Below are 15,085 nucleotides of genomic sequence, written 5' to 3'. Positions count from 1 at the left end.
GGGGTTGTTCCTGGGGGGGCTGGTTTAGGGAGGATTTTGGGGCTTGTTTCAGGGGGTTGTTCCTGGGGGGGAGCTGTTTTAGGGAGGGTATTTTGGGGCTTGTTTTGCAGAGGGTGCTTCAGGGTTGTTCCTTGGACAGGTTGTTCCAGGGAGGGTGTTTTGCAGGGGCTGTGCCTGGGGGGCTGTTTTAGGGAGGGTGTTTGGGGGGCTGTGCCGGGGGGCTGTTTAGGGGGGGTCTGGGGCCCGGGCGGTGCCGGGTCGGGCCAGGGCCGGGCGGGGGCGGGCGGGGGCCGGTCCCGCAGGCGGGTCCCGGCGCTGGAGCCGGGCCGGGGAGGGGCCGCTCTCCCGGACCGGCCCCGTGGCGACACGGTGGCGCCGGAGCCTGCGGGACCCTTCGCGGGACGGGCCGCGGTACGGGGCGGCAGCGGGGGGGCGCGGGGTCCCGCTAAACCGGGGGGTCACCGCCGTGGGGGTGGCCGGGCTGCCGGGACCGGGGGGATAAGGGGGGGGGGGGGGGGGGGGGGGGGGGGGGGGGGGGGGGCGGGGGAGGGAACCGGGACCGGGTGGGACACGGACCGGGGCAGGATGGAGTCCCCGGGCAGGACACGGGACCGGAGAGGGACATAGGACCAGGACAGGACGAGCCCCCGGGGCAGGACACGGGGGCTGGGGAAGGACACAGGGACCAGGTAGGACAAGGGACCGGGGAGGGACACGGGGACCAGGGCAGACACGGGACCGGAGCGGGATGGAGCCCCCGGGGCAGGACACGGGGACCCGGGAGGACATAGGGACCGGGCAGGACATGGGCCTGGGGGACACATGTGTGACGGTGGCAGGACGGAGCCCCCAGGCAGGACATAGGGACCGGGGAGGGGGGACGTGGAGACCGGGGCAGGACGGAGCCCCGGGCCAGGACACGGGGGCTGGGGGGACACAGAGTGATGGGGGCAGGATGGAGCCCCCAGGCAGGACACAGGGAACGGACGGGACGTCGGGACTGGGCAGGACAGAGCCCCGGGCAGGACACAGGGACTTGGGCAATACATGGGGACGGGGCAGGGCGGAGCCCCCAGGGCAGGACATGGGACCAGGGCAGGATAGAGCCCCTGGGCAGAACACGGAGCTTGGGGGGACAGATGGAATGGGGCAGGACAGAGCCCCATGGCAGGACATGGGGACTGGAGGGGACGTGGGGACTGGGGCAGGACGGAGCCCCCAGGCAGGACATGGGGACAGAGGCAGGATGGAGCCCCTGGGCAGAACATGGGAACCCAGGGGGAATACAGGGACCAGGGCAGGATGGAGCCCCCAGGCAGGACATGGGGATGTGGGCAGGATGGAGCCCCTGGGTTGAGGACAGGATGTGGGCTGAGCTGGGCCAGGCAGGGTGCAGCCCCGTGGGCTCCCCCAGCACCGGGGATGCGTCCTGAGCTGTCTGGCCAATTTAGGGGTGCAGTGCTGGGTGCATTCCCACGTGAGCTTTGAGGAGGGGGTTACCAATGGCTCTGCAACTCACCCATTGGACCGTGCTGAGTTCACGGCTCTGGCCCAGGTGAGCACGGCCCTGGCGGTGCAGTTTATTTTGGAAGGCGGCTGGTTCCCTCCGGATGAGGGTTTCCCGGGGGGCTGAAAATGAACACGATGTGGTTGCAGAGATTTGCTCCTACCCAGAGCCCATCGTACTTTAGTTTGAGGAACACCAATGTGGCAAAATCTGGACCACCTGCTAATGGGGCATCCTCCCGGCCACCTACCCAGGGCACGTCCCTGCACATCCAAGTGTTGGTGACAGTGTCCATGCCCCTGTGGTGGGCTGGAGTGGGAGACTAACTAGGGATACTGGTCTGGCTGGGAGGTAGCTTGGGGAAAAGCTGGGGAGAGGTGGGAGCACACGTTGAGGGGGCAGGTGGGAGGGTTTGTGTTGGATGCAAGAGCTGCGGCTGTGCCGGCGAGCCTTGGCACACGGCGAGCTGTGCTTTGCACTCATTTATTCCATGGGGTGAGGAAGTCTGAAAAATAAAACCCCAAATAACTAACAAACCAAATAAAACCCCATTGACGACACCTTTCCTGGCAGTGGCTGTGCCCGTGGGAGTGCCTGGGCTGACGGCACTGGCCAGCGAGGCCGTCATTTCCCACACAAACCAGCTCCCGGCCCCACCTGCCCTTTCCACTTGTCCCCTTGCTTCTGCTCCCTGTCCCCTTGGGCTCTTGCCCCACTGAGACCCCCAGCTGATGTCCTCCGGTGCTTCCTACAGGGAGCCCACCCGTGCTGGTGGCTCCCTGGCTGTGCCCTGGGCTCCGGCTGCGTGTGACATCCTGCTGGGTGGCTGGGCTTTCCCTGCAGCTGTGCTTGGCTGGGCTGGGGTCCCCAGTGCAGCTCCGAGGGTCGGGCACCCCATCCCCACGCCACCTACAGGCTCAGCTGCTTGGCAATCCCCTCTGCTCTGTTATCCAGGGCCAAATGGGCCCACGGCTGCCCCAGGGTCGGGGTGTGTGAGCTGTGGGCTTTGGCAGGTGCCTGTGGAATTTCTTGCAGAGAGGGCGATGGCAGGAAAGTCAGCAAAGAGGAGAAACAGTGTCGGCTCTGCAGCTCACCCCACAGCTCCAGGGGCTGCACTGAACCTGCGGAGTGTCCTCTGGGCAGTGGGGAGGAGGGGACCCCTGCCTGAGCCCGGCCACCCGCTGCTGCAGGATTCCCAAGCCGTTTGCAGCCCTCATCCCCTGTGTCTGTGGGAGCATCGTGGGGCTGCCCCGGGCGGTGGTGGGACACGCTGCCTAATTAGAAGCAGGTTATCCAGCAGGGATCCCTGCCCGCCCCGGGAGGGCCCAGCCTGCCATTATGGCTTGTTGTACAAAGCTGCAGCCCAGCAGCAAATGATACGTTTCCCGGCTGCTTTTTCTGTCCTGGGACCCGCAGGGAGAGTTGAGTTCCCCAGAAGCAGAAGCTGGGCTGAGCCTTAATGCTGCTGTGTTTTGTAGGGCTGTTGTTTGTGTTTTGTAGGGCTGTTGTTTTGGTGGAAAGCGGGGCTGGGGAGAGCCCAGGGTCACTCACCCACCTGCCTGTGCCTCTGCCCATGCTCCCGGTGGGACCTGGCAGGCAGGGCATGGCGGTGCCGGTGGCACAGTGTGGTGCTTGGCTGGTAGCACGGTTCCTGTAGCCTTGTTTCCCTCTGGGCAATCTGAACCCTTAATTTCTTGTCCTAACCGCTGCTGCTGCCGTCCTGTGGGCTGCAGCCTCCCTGTGCCATGTCTGTCCCGCTCCTGGTGCCCAACGTGGCCACCGCAGGCACCCAGAGCCGGGTCCCGCTGAGCCCCCCGGCTGTGGGAGCAGCAGGACATTGGGGTCCAGCCCCAGCCCTGCTCCCAGCCCCGCTGCAGTGGCAGCTCCCGGCTGCCTCTGGTGCTTCCCAGGGCACAGGGTGTATCCAGGAATGTTTTTTTTCCTTGGGCGGCAGATGAGAGCGCACAGGGTCCGCTCTGTGCCCTGTCCTGGGCTGCACCCAAGCTGACCGCAGCAGGGCTGGGCTTGCCCTTGGACATCACGGCTGCGCTTTGAAGCCAGCAGTGCTGCAGACGTGAGGGGTCCCCACAGCTGGGTAGGTGGGCGCTGAGAAGAGTCAGGGCAGGCAGGACTGGCCAGGAGAAGACCCTGGGCAGCTGCGGTTGGTGTGGGACCTGCTCCCACCGTGGGGCTGGGCAGCACTGGGGCACGGTGCCCGTGGGAGAGGATGGGGAGCATTGTTTGGGGGTGACACTGGGTTTCCTCTGCCAGGTCTCCTGCTCTTGTGGAAGAAGCTGGGGGTTGCAGCCACCCAGGCAGGCTGCTTGCACCCATCCCTCTGGCCAGGGAGCATGGCAGACGCCGAAGACCCTCCACGTGCTGGTGGCAGTGATGCTGGGGAGGGCCTGGGGGATGACGGGTCCCTCCAGAACGACTCCTTCCCTCTCTCCTCACTGGCCAACCTGTTTGAGAGCGAGGACACACTGTCTCCTGCCGAGGCAGCCCGGGGTCCCCCTGGCACTGGTGATGGAAAGCAAAACCTCCGCATGAAATTCCACGGGGCCTTCCGGAAGGGTGCCCCGAAGCCCATGGAGCTGCTGGAGGCCACCATCTATGAGTCAGCTGTGGTCCCCGCGCCCAAGAAAGCCCCCATGGACTCCCTCTTTGACTACGGCACCTACCGCCACCACCCCAGCGAGAACAAGCGCTGGCGCAGGAGGGTTGTGGAGTGAGTACAGGGATGCCTGTGCACCCCAGTGCTGGTGGGGGGTGACAGGGTGGGGGGCACCCCGGGCGTGCTGGGTGCAGTATGGTGGGGATGGAGGTGCCCGGCAGCTGGGGACAGACCCCTCCCTGGTTCTTCAAGTGGCACTTTTGGGGTGGTTTGGGCAGGGGGTGCCACTGGGGCAGCAGCTCCCAGCCATCCCCAGTGGCAGCGCTGGGCTGTGCCATGCCACGCCGTGCCGTGGTGTGGGGGTCTGCAGCCCCACGGTGCCACGGGGCCAGGAGCACGGCTCCCCTTCCCCCTTGCTGGAGCTGTGAAAGAGGCTCTGTGTGCCCAGCCGCTCCCCTGGCCGGTGCGGCCGTCTGGCTCCCGGCATGAAAGGGCTTTTCAGGAGGCCTCCACCCTCCCCGCGCCAGGAAACCGGAGCCGGGGGGGCAGCCTGTGGCTGGGCACACAATGCCCCTCTATGCTGGGCACCTGGGGTGGCCACCGTGGCCCCACGCCAATGTTCCCACCCTAGGGATGCAGCCCAGCTTGGTGGAGCTGGGGTGTCCCCGTGCCCCAGCAGGAGCTCAGCCCCCTGGGTGGGCAGGGATGCAGGTGGGTGGAGGGGCTGGGATGCCCTGTGTGCCCTCAGCCCCTGAAATTCTCGGCTGGGGCAGCCACCATCTGTCCTCCACCCATTCCTGGCTGGCAAGGTGCCCACCAGCCCCCATGGGTGTTACTGGGAGGTGGGATGCTGGGAGCACTTGGCTGTTGTGGCTGTGGGTGCTGCCCCATCCCCATGGGTGCCCCCAGGTACCCGTGTCCTTACCCGGCAGCTGAGCAACCTCAAGTTTATTGCACGAGTGGGAAACTGAGGCAGTGGCTCCGGTTCCCAGTGCTGGCACTTCTCCTGCAGGAAGCAGGCACCGGGTGTGAAGGGACCGGCTCCCAACCCACCCCCCGTCCTCAAGGTCTTCAACAGACCCATCCTCTTCGATATCGTCTCCCGGGGGTCCCCGGCCAGCCTGGATGGGCTGCTTTCCTTCCTCCTCACCCACAAGAAGCGCCTCACAGATGAGGAATTTCGAGGTGAGGACCTGGGGCTGGCCCTGTTCTGGGACACCTGCGATGCTGAGGCTGTGCCATGCCACCGGTGGTCCCCATGTCCCCGTGGGGTTGGTGATGCACAGCCCTGGCATGGGGAGCTGCAGCGTGCAGCGCCTGAGAGGAGCCAGGGATTTAGTAAGGGAGTGCAGGGGTGCAGGGCTGGGCACCCCATGGCCTGGGGGGCTTGCCCTGGGCCCCCCTCAGCACCCTCCACTCCCAGAGCCCTCCACTGGGAAGACCTGCCTGCCCAAGGCACTGCTCAACCTGAGTGGGGGCAGGAATGACACCATCCCCGTCCTCCTTGACATCGCTGAGAAGACAGGCAACATGCGGGAGTTCATCAACTCGCCCTTCAGGGATGTCTACTACCGAGGTGTGGGAGCACCGGGCTGCTGCCAGCCCTGCCCGGGCATGGGGGACCATGAGCAGATCAGGGACCAGAGCAGCAGGGGCCTGAGGAGGATGGAGGATGCTGGGGAGGTTGGGGACTGAAGCAGAGGGAACTCTGGGGAGGATGGAGGATGCTGGGGAGGTTGGGGACTGGAGCAGTGGGTACCCTGGGGAGGATGCTGGGGACGTTGGGGACTAGAGCAGTGGGTACCCTGGGGAGTATGGAGGATGGTGGGGAGGTTGGGGACTGGAGCAGTGGGGACCCTGGGGAGGATGAAGGAATATGGGGAGGTTGGGGACCAGAGCAGTGGGGACCCTGGGGAGAATGGAGGACCCTGGAAGGGCTTGGGGACCAGAGCTGTGAGGAACCTGGGGAGCTCCATGGGGGCTTGGGGAGTTGGGGACTGGAGCAGCAGGTACCTCAGGAAGGCTGGGGATGCGGGGGAGGTCACAGGGCAGGGCGGTGGCTGATGGGCGCTGGCGGCACAGGTCAGACAGCCCTGCACATCGCCATTGAGCGCCGTTGCAAGCACTACGTGGAGCTGCTGGTGGAGAAGGGAGCAGACGTGCACGCCCAGGCCCGTGGCCGCTTCTTCCAGCCCAAGGATGAGGGCGGCTACTTCTACTTTGGTGAGCAGGGAAGGAGCCAGCGGTCACCCAGGGAGCCCTGGCTGCATCCCGGGGATGCTCCCACAGCGGGGTGAGGGTGACCGGTGCCCCGACGGCATGTTGTCCCCGCAGGTGAGCTGCCCCTCTCGCTGGCCGCCTGCACCAACCAGCCCCACATTGTGCACTACCTGACGGAGAATGGGCACAAGCAAGCGGACCTGCGGCGCCAGGACTCCCGCGGCAACACCGTGTTGCACGCCCTGGTCGCCATCGCCGACAACACCCGTGAGAACACCAAGTTTGTCACCAAGATGTACGACCTGCTCCTCGTTAAGTGCGCCAAGCTCTTCCCCGACACCAATCTGGAGGCACTGCTCAACAACGATGGCCTCTCCCCCCTCATGATGGCTGCCAAGACCGGCAAGATCGGGGTACAGCAACCCCCCCCAGAGCTGGGAGCTGCCTGCCCTGCCTTGCCCGGCTGCAAGGGCTGAGCCCCGCCAGCTCTCGGCTGAGCTCTGTCGCACTCGTGCACGTCCCTGCCAGCAGCGAGCAGCAACGGCTTCTAAGCTGCAGAGTGCTGTTGGTAATCCTGGATGTGCAGCTTATTAACCTGGCAATTAACCCCCCTGTTGCATTCCATCCCTTTCCTAACTAACCCCAGGCCCTCAGCACATCCCATCCTTCCCCTGACTTGCCTGGTCTTTGATGGTGCGGGCAGGGGTTCATTAAAAATGCTGCAGGGTGGTAAGGATGGAGCGAGGGCCTCGGCGGTGCAGTAAGAAAAGCTGCAGCATCCTGGGGACTGCCCCCCAAGTGGTGTCCCTGCACCCTGGGACACCCTGGCAGCACCCCAGGACTGCCCTGGACCCGACTGGGCTGTAGGGGGTTGATTGGGGTGCTCGGTGTCAGGAGGGATGCATCTGGGTGTGGGGTGGGAGGAGAGCAGGGTGCCCTGAGCAGGTCAGTGCGGGTCCACCCATGGGTGAGCAGTCTTCTTCCTCCGGCAGATCTTCCAGCACATCATCCGGCGGGAGATCACTGATGAGGATGCCCGGCACCTCTCACGGAAGTTCAAGGACTGGGCGTACGGCCCCGTCTACTCCTCCCTCTACGACCTCTCCTCACTGGACACCTGCGGGGAGGAGGTGTCTGTGCTGGAGATCCTCGTCTACAACAGCAAGATCGAGGTGCACAGGGGCTGGGGGAGACTGGGGGGGGGCGGGCAGGGGGCTGAGTCCTTGCTGATGGCACTTGTGTCCCACCAGAACCGCCACGAGATGTTGGCCGTGGAGCCCATCAATGAGCTGCTGCGTGACAAGTGGCGCAAGTTTGGGGCTGTCTCCTTCTACATCAGCGTGGTCTCCTACCTCTGTGCCATGGTCATCTTCACCCTTGTTGCCTACTACCGTCCCATGGAGGGCCCCGTGAGTCCCACGGCACCGTGGCACGGTCCCGTGTGCCAGCATCTCCTGGCAGGGGGGTTTCTGGGTCTCCCCATGCCAGCATGGTGGAGCCCCTCAGCTCTGTCCTTTCTGCACAGCCCCCCTACCCATACACCACCACCGTCGACTACCTGCGCCTGGCCGGGGAGATCATCACCCTTCTCACTGGCATCCTCTTCTTCTTCACAAACGTCAGTGTGGTGAGGCAGGGTGTCCTCTTGTGGGGTGGCTGAGCCCTTGTGGTCTCCATGCAAGGAGCAACTTGAGAGTGACAAGCCCCATGTCCCCAGGCATCCGCCCCTGCTACGATGCCCCCCAGACACTGGGACCCTGCCAAGCAGGGGCTCGCTCCCCCAGCCCCGCCAACCTCTCCTTCTCTCCCCCAGATCAAAGATCTGTTCATGAAGAAGTGCCCAGGTGTGAACTCCTTCTTCATAGATGGCTCTTTCCAGCTGCTCTAGTACGTGGGGAACCCCCGGGGCCCCCACAAGCCACTGCACCCCCAGGCTTGCAAGGGGCAGCAGCCGGTGGTGGCTGTGGGTGCAGGGTCTGACCCTGGCTCTCCTCCAGCTTCATCTACTCGGTGCTGGTGATCATCACAGCGGGGCTGTACCTGGGTGGCATCGAGGCATACCTGGCCGTCATGGTCTTTGCGCTGGTCCTGGGCTGGATGAATGCGTTGTACTTCACCCGGGGGCTCAAGCTGACAGGGACCTACAGCATCATGATCCAGAAGGTCTGGTGGGGTTGGAAATTGTTTTCTCTAGCAGGGCTGGTCCTCCTATGGATGTGTGGCCCCAAAGGAAGGTCTGCTGTGCTTTCTTTAGGGTGTCTGGTGGCTTACCGATGCCTTGCTCTCAGCCTGGCTGTCCCTGTGGCATGGCTTGGCAATGGTGCCCTGGCACATGGCCAGGCACCGTGGACCAGCGCATCTCACCCAACTCTCCATCACTTTGCAGATCCTGTTCAAAGACCTTTTCCGCTTCCTTCTGGTCTACTTGCTCTTCATGATCGGCTACGCGTCAGGTAGGTGCCCAGCTGGTGAGCTGGGGCTCAGGGGAAGGATGAGCCCTGCGGTGTGGCACGGCACAGCTGGGCCGGGGGCTGCAGAGCCCTCACTCCATCCTACCCACCCACGGGCTCAGCCTTTGCCTCCTCCTGTGGTAGAGAGGCCTTGGCCACCGTGGAGCTGCGTAGGGGCTCGTTGTGGACCCTGTCCTTGCTGCTGCCCTTGTGGACTCGCCATCCCTGTCCCTTCTCCCCCAGCTCTGGTGTCCCTCCTCAACCCGTGTCCCAGCAGCGAGTCCTGTGGTGAGGAGCAGTCCAACTGCATGGTGCCCACCTACCCCTCCTGCCGGGACAGCCAGACCTTCAGCACCTTCCTGCTTGACCTCTTCAAGCTCACCATCGGCATGGGCGACCTGCAGATGCTCGAGAGTGCCAAGTACCCTGTTGTCTTCATCATCCTCCTCGTCACCTACATCATCCTCACCTTCGTGCTCCTCCTCAACATGCTCATCGCCCTCATGGGTGAGACAGTGGGCCAAGTCTCCAAGGAGAGCAAGCACATCTGGAAGCTGCAGGTACCACCCCGGGCGCAGCTGGGCAGGGGGCTCCAGGGGCTGCCTGTGCCCAGGGGAACCACAGCACCACAGCACCCCAGGCTCCCTCAAAGCAGCACCACCTGGGCGAGGGGCCCCCATGCCTCCATCCTCAAGTGGCTGAGGGGTCCCTGGTGTCGCCTGCAGTGGGCTACCACCATCCTGGACATCGAGCGCTCCTTCCCAGTGTTCCTGCGGAGAGCCTTCCGCTCGGGGGAGATGGTCACTGTGGGGAAGGGCACCGACGGGACACCCGACCGCCGCTGGTGCTTCAGGTAAAAGCAGGCACCGTCAGGAGCTGGTGACTGGGAGCAGCCGAGCCTCTCCCATGGCAGCGAGCAGCAGTTTGGGATGCCAGCACTGTGTGTTTGTTTGCTGGGTAATTTGTACTACTCTGGAAGCAGGTGGCATTGCCAGTGGTGGGATGGCACAGGGATGCAGGAGCTGCCACCCTGGCTCCCAGCCGCTCTGTGTCTGACCTTCCCTGCAGGGTGGATGAGGTGAACTGGTCCCACTGGAACCAGAATCTGGGCATCATCAGCGAGGACCCCGGCAAGAGTGACACGTACCAGTACTACGGTTTCTCCCACACCGTGGGCCGGCTGCGGAGAGGTGAGCACAGTGCCATGGGCTGGGAGGATCCCCTGGGGGCTGCGGGTAGGTGAGCACGGTGCCATGGGCTGGGAGCATCCCTTGGGATGCTGCTTGCAGCCTCTGGTGAGCCCCAGGAGCAGATTTGCTTTGGGGGCTGGGTGACATGGGGCTGACCAGGGCGTGGGGAGCCGCCACTTGTGGGTTGTCCATGGAGTGGGCATGGGATTGACCAGAGTGGACATGGGTTGACCATGGAGTGAGCTCCCGACATTGACAAACCCCTGCCGTCTCCGCAGATCGCTGGTCGACGGTGGTGCCGCGTGTGGTGGAGCTCAACAAGACCTGCCAGCCGGAGGAGGTGGTGGTGCCGCTGGGGACGGTGGGGACGACGGAGATGCGGGAGCGGTGGCACGGCCAGGCCTCGAGCTCCCCGCTCTAGCACAGCGGCACTGGGAGCCGACAGACTCTGCCCGGGCCCCAGCATGGCCCTGGCACGGCCAGCGGAATTGTGGACTGGGCTGGACGGTGCTTGTCTGCTCCTCAGGGATTCGTACAGCCTCCGGCCCTCTGCCAGCCGGTGTCCAGCCCGGACGGAGGGTCCTGGCCCTGCCCCAGCAGTGCTGGGGGTCTCTGGCTTGCACAGACGAGCTCCAGCGCTGCTGCCTTGCTTTGCTACGCTGGGGCCCTTGGCATGCGGTGCTGGGAACCTCTGCTGCAGGCAGGGTGGGGGGAGCACAGCCCCCTCGGCCCACCGAGGCCAATGGTTTTTGCCACACATTTTTGCACAAGATTTATATGGTTATTTATTTAGTAATAAACATTGAGTTGCCACCACCGCTTCCTCCTGGCATTGACTGATTCCGGCTGGGAGAGCATCGCTGCAGGCAGGTCTCCAGGAGGGAGGCAGGAGCCTGCTGCTCCCTGCGCTGTGCTGTGCCATGCCATGCCATGCCATGCCATGCCATGCAGCAGGGGATGACCACCCAACACTCATGCTTCACTGCAGACAGCCCCTCTCATGGTGCCCTGTGCAGTCTGGAGCCTGCTGCCAGCCTGGCAGGGCTCTGTGGTGGTACAGAGTGGGCAGAAGCCCACGGGATGCAGGGCAGAGCACCCCGTGCATGCTGAGCCCTGCAGGGCTGCACCACGCAGCAGGTGGGGGTCGTGGCTGGCAGCAGCACCCTGTGTTGCCCTGCTGGCCTTGGCTGCTCTGTCCAGGAGATGGGAGATCCTGTCCCTGGTGGCCCTGTGCTCACCTGGCGGTGCATGGCTGCCATTGCATGGCTTCAGCACACGGGTATGGTGCATGACTGCAGTGCATGGCTGCAGTGTACAGGTGCAGTACATGGTGAGGGTGCATGGCTGTGGTGCAGGACTGCAGTGCACAGCTGTGGTGCACAGCTGCGGTGCATGGCTGGGGTGCAGTGCATGGCTGGGGTGCATGGCTGGGGTGCAGGACTGCAGTGCACAGCTGTGGTGCACAGGTGTGGTGCATGGCTGGGGTGCAGTGCATGGCTGGGGTGCATGGCTGGGGTGCAGGACTGCAGTGCACAGGTGTGGTGCACAGGTGTGGTGCATGGCTGCAGTGCATGACAGTGTACAGCTGCAGTGCATGACTGGGGTGCATGGCTGCGGTGCATGATGGCACAGTGCATGACTGGGGTGCAGGGCTGTGGTGCATCATGGTGGTGCATAGCTGCTGTACATGACTGGGGTGCATGGCTGCGGTGCACGGCTGCGGTCCACGACTGGGGTGCATGACGGCGATGCACGGCTGCAATGTGCACAGCTGCGGTGTGCACAACTGCGGTGCACGGCTGCGGTGCCGGGCGCACAGCGCAGGCCGGGGCCGCTGCTCCACTGGAGGGCACCACACACCACGCAATGCGGGGCCGGCCCCGCAGGCAGCGCGAGCCCCGGGGGTCCTGCCCCACGGCCGGGCAGCTGTGGGGCTGGGGGGGGGCGGGCCGGGGTCAAACCCAGGGGCTGCCACTGCGCTGGGCACCCTCCCCCGTGTCCCTGTGCACCCCTCGCCCCATCCTCAGCTGGGGAGCAGCCTGGGGGACATGGGGCCGCAGGATGCTGTGCTTGGCCCGCTCCTGCCTGGATGTCTTTGCGGTGCCCGGCTGTGGGGCAGGGAGTGGGGCTGGGGGTTGGGGCCTGGGTGCTGCCTGGCAGGTGCAGGATGAGCTCCCGGCAAGATGGGCAGCAGGAGAGGCAGCACTGCCTCGGCAGGCTCCTCCCATCCCTCCCCATCTCATCCCATCCCATCCCACCCCATCCTATCATATCCCATCCTCTCCCTATCCCATCCCATTCTCATCCCATTCCACCCCACCATCCCATTCCCATCCCACCCCATTCCCATCCCCATCCCACCCATTCTCACCTTTATGACATCCCATCCCATCCCATCCCATCCCATCCCATCCCATCCCATCCCATCCCATCCCATCCCATCCCATCCCATTTTACCTCTAACCGTGACATTCCTTTTCCGCTCATCTCCCTTCACAGCCACCTCCCATGGTGTAGTCGCCTCTTTGCAGCTAGATGCTGTGTAGGTTTGAGGGACCGATTTGGGTGGCACCGGTGGCACGATGGCACAGTGCTGTGGTGGCAGGGACCCTGCCCAGGGCCCTGCAGGCAGCCCAGCTCACTAAGCAAATGATAGAGCAGAAAAGGAGACACTTCATCTTCAAACTTGATTACTCGCCGTTAGCTTTAACTGCACTGTCTCCGTTTAAATGTGATTTACATATATCTCTCATATTGTGGTTTAAGTATTTCCCCAGGGTGAGGGAATGAATAAGTTTCATTATCACTACTTAGGAGAGGCTGAGGTTTCAGCTCTCAGCTCATGCTGCATAATCGCGTGAGGAGCTGAGCCAGCTCCCTCTTTCACCCCAACTGTTATTTAAAAATAATAAACTTTGCTTTTGGCCAGCCAGGCCCCCTGGGTACAGGGCAGCCAGCCCTGGCTGGGCAGTATTGAGGGCTGGGGGACCCCCAACACAGGGCTCGGCCACCCAGCGTGCCAAAGGTGGGCTCTGGGCTGTGGCTGCCTCCGGCTACAGCGCTGGAGATGCAATTTTCCAGCGTAATTGGAAATAAACCCTATTTTCCCCTTCCTGTGCAAATTCTAGTGTCCCGAAGCTGAGGGGCTGCACGTGAGAGGGGTTTAAAGTGGTTGGGGTGCAGGAACAGTGGGCATCACTGTGCCCCAGCACCCTGCACCGTCAGGCTGGACCCCGTCATGGCTGGGTGGCAACGGGGACACCCAGGGACAGGGTGCCTCTGCTACGTTCAGGGCTGCAGGGCTTGTGTTTGGCCCTTCTATGCCCTGCAAAGCCCGGAGCTATTGCACCCTCTGCCTTCAGGCATGACCACAGAGGTGGGGGGGGCACCCTGGGGGCCGACAGGCTGGGGGTGCTTGGGCACAGCCACCATCCCACCCCTTCCCGTGCTGCCCTGCCAGCGATGACAAACCCAACAAAGGGAAGAGAAAAGCACTTGTCATCCAGAATGCGGAGCGCAGAAGCAAATTTATTTTTAGATAAATCTAAAGCTTAATTTGTGAAGCTAATATCAATCAAAATGAGAAATGGTTTTTTTTAAGTCCTTTTGCAGCCATGCAATTTATACTGCCTGTCTCTTCTCACTCTCAAACAGCAAAGGCGGCCGCTAAGTTTAACATCAGCCTCGTGCACACCTGCCTTATAAATTATTATTATTGTTATTGTAATTGTTGTTGCTGTTGTTGTTATTATTATTATTATTATTATTATTTGCAGACCAAAAATGGCATCATTGCCCTGGGTGAGTTCCTGCAGCACTGGTGGGTGCTGTGCCCTGCCGGGGTGTGGGAGGGCTATGGGTGGCAGTGACTTTGCCCTAGGTGCTGGGATGCATTTCAGGAGTCCCTGCCCCATCTCCAACCGGTGTCTGCATGCATTTTGGGTCCCCACGGACTCACCTGCGCCCACCGGAGCAGCAGTCCTGGCTGGAGGCAAGCGCCCGCCAAGGAGGGACCCATTTATTTTGCATTAGACATTTGAAGTCTTCCTGTGCGCAGTGCAATCCTCCTCCAAGAAGCAGCTATCCGAGGGGAGAATTAACCTGCTGAATAATAAAACCCCCGCGCACCTCCTAATGAAATGTAATGACTTTGAGACCTGCAAGATGGATCGCGCCGTCGCTCCCAGCTGCTTGCCCTGATTTATGGTGATGTGGGCAATATGATGGAGGCACCGCTAATGACTCCCCGGCTCCGAGGGGCACGGGTAACAGAGCAAAGTTTTTCCTGGGGCCCCTGGCAAGGCTGCTCGCATCAGGTAGCCCTGACCATGGTAGGGTCCTGCCTTTGGTAGCCCCAGTGTAGGGGGAGCCCCATGGAGGGGATGCAGCCAGCACTGCTGCCCCGTGCCCAGCACAGAGGGACGCATCAGCACCGCTGTGCTTTAGCCTCACATTTCTTTTGATGTGGCATCTTTTTAATGACAAAGATCTAAGCAAATGCCTTCCTTCAGCCGGTCTAATTTTAACGTGCAGGCATGCAATGGCACCCCCCCCCCTCACACACACAATAACATTAACCTCTGTGAAAATTTCCTTTTGTCCCAATTTCTCTTTGTTCCCTGGATCGGCTGTCACGCCGCTCGCTGTCGGTGACGGAGTGGTCCCCTCCCGGCATGCCATAAATATCAGCAGAACCACGAGCGCCACGGTTATGGTAAGAGAGCAAACAAGACAAATGGAGCCGTGCTCCCCGGCTGCAGCCACGGCCACAGGGCAGCTCGGGGCACGTGGCTACACGGCTGTGTCCTCATCCCTGTCCCTATACACATCCCTGTCCCCACCCCTGATCCTGTCACCATTCCTGTCCCAAATCCCCATTCCTGTTCCTGTCCCCATCCCTATCCCTGTCTTTATACCCATCCCCATCTCTGTCCCCATCCCCATCCCCATCCCCATCCCCATCCCTATTCCTGTCCTTGTCCCCTTCCCCGTCCCTGTCCCCATCCCCATCCCCATCCCTGTTCCTGTCCTCATCCCCATCCCCATCCCTATTCCCATCCCCATCCCCATCCCTATTCCTGTCCTCGTCCACTTCCCTGTCCCT

The 15,085-nt window shown here is 62.7% G+C and overlaps 1 protein-coding gene across 1 annotated transcript; it reads left to right on the top strand.

Moving 5' to 3' along the window:
- Positions 1-355: 355 nt before the first annotated feature.
- TRPV4 (transient receptor potential cation channel subfamily V member 4) lies at positions 356-10,787 on the top strand. Its single transcript, XM_037400181.1, has 16 exons — positions 356-411; positions 3,779-4,235; positions 5,134-5,306; positions 5,545-5,697; positions 6,204-6,344; positions 6,456-6,754; positions 7,334-7,513; positions 7,592-7,750; positions 7,867-7,959; positions 8,155-8,228; positions 8,339-8,504; positions 8,728-8,794; positions 9,035-9,351; positions 9,517-9,644; positions 9,860-9,981; positions 10,260-10,787. The coding sequence occupies exons 2-16, from the start codon at positions 3,859-3,861 to the stop codon at positions 10,400-10,402; spliced, it is 2,592 nt and encodes an 863-aa protein (XP_037256078.1). The 5' UTR covers positions 356-411; positions 3,779-3,858; the 3' UTR covers positions 10,403-10,787.
- The last annotated feature ends 4,298 nt before the right edge of the window (positions 10,788-15,085 follow it).

This window comes from Falco rusticolus, chromosome 1, assembly GCF_015220075.1.
Source record: "Falco rusticolus isolate bFalRus1 chromosome 1, bFalRus1.pri, whole genome shotgun sequence".
Taxonomy (NCBI): Eukaryota; Metazoa; Chordata; class Aves; order Falconiformes; family Falconidae; genus Falco; species Falco rusticolus.
This window is presented reverse-complemented; position numbering and strand designations above follow the sequence as displayed.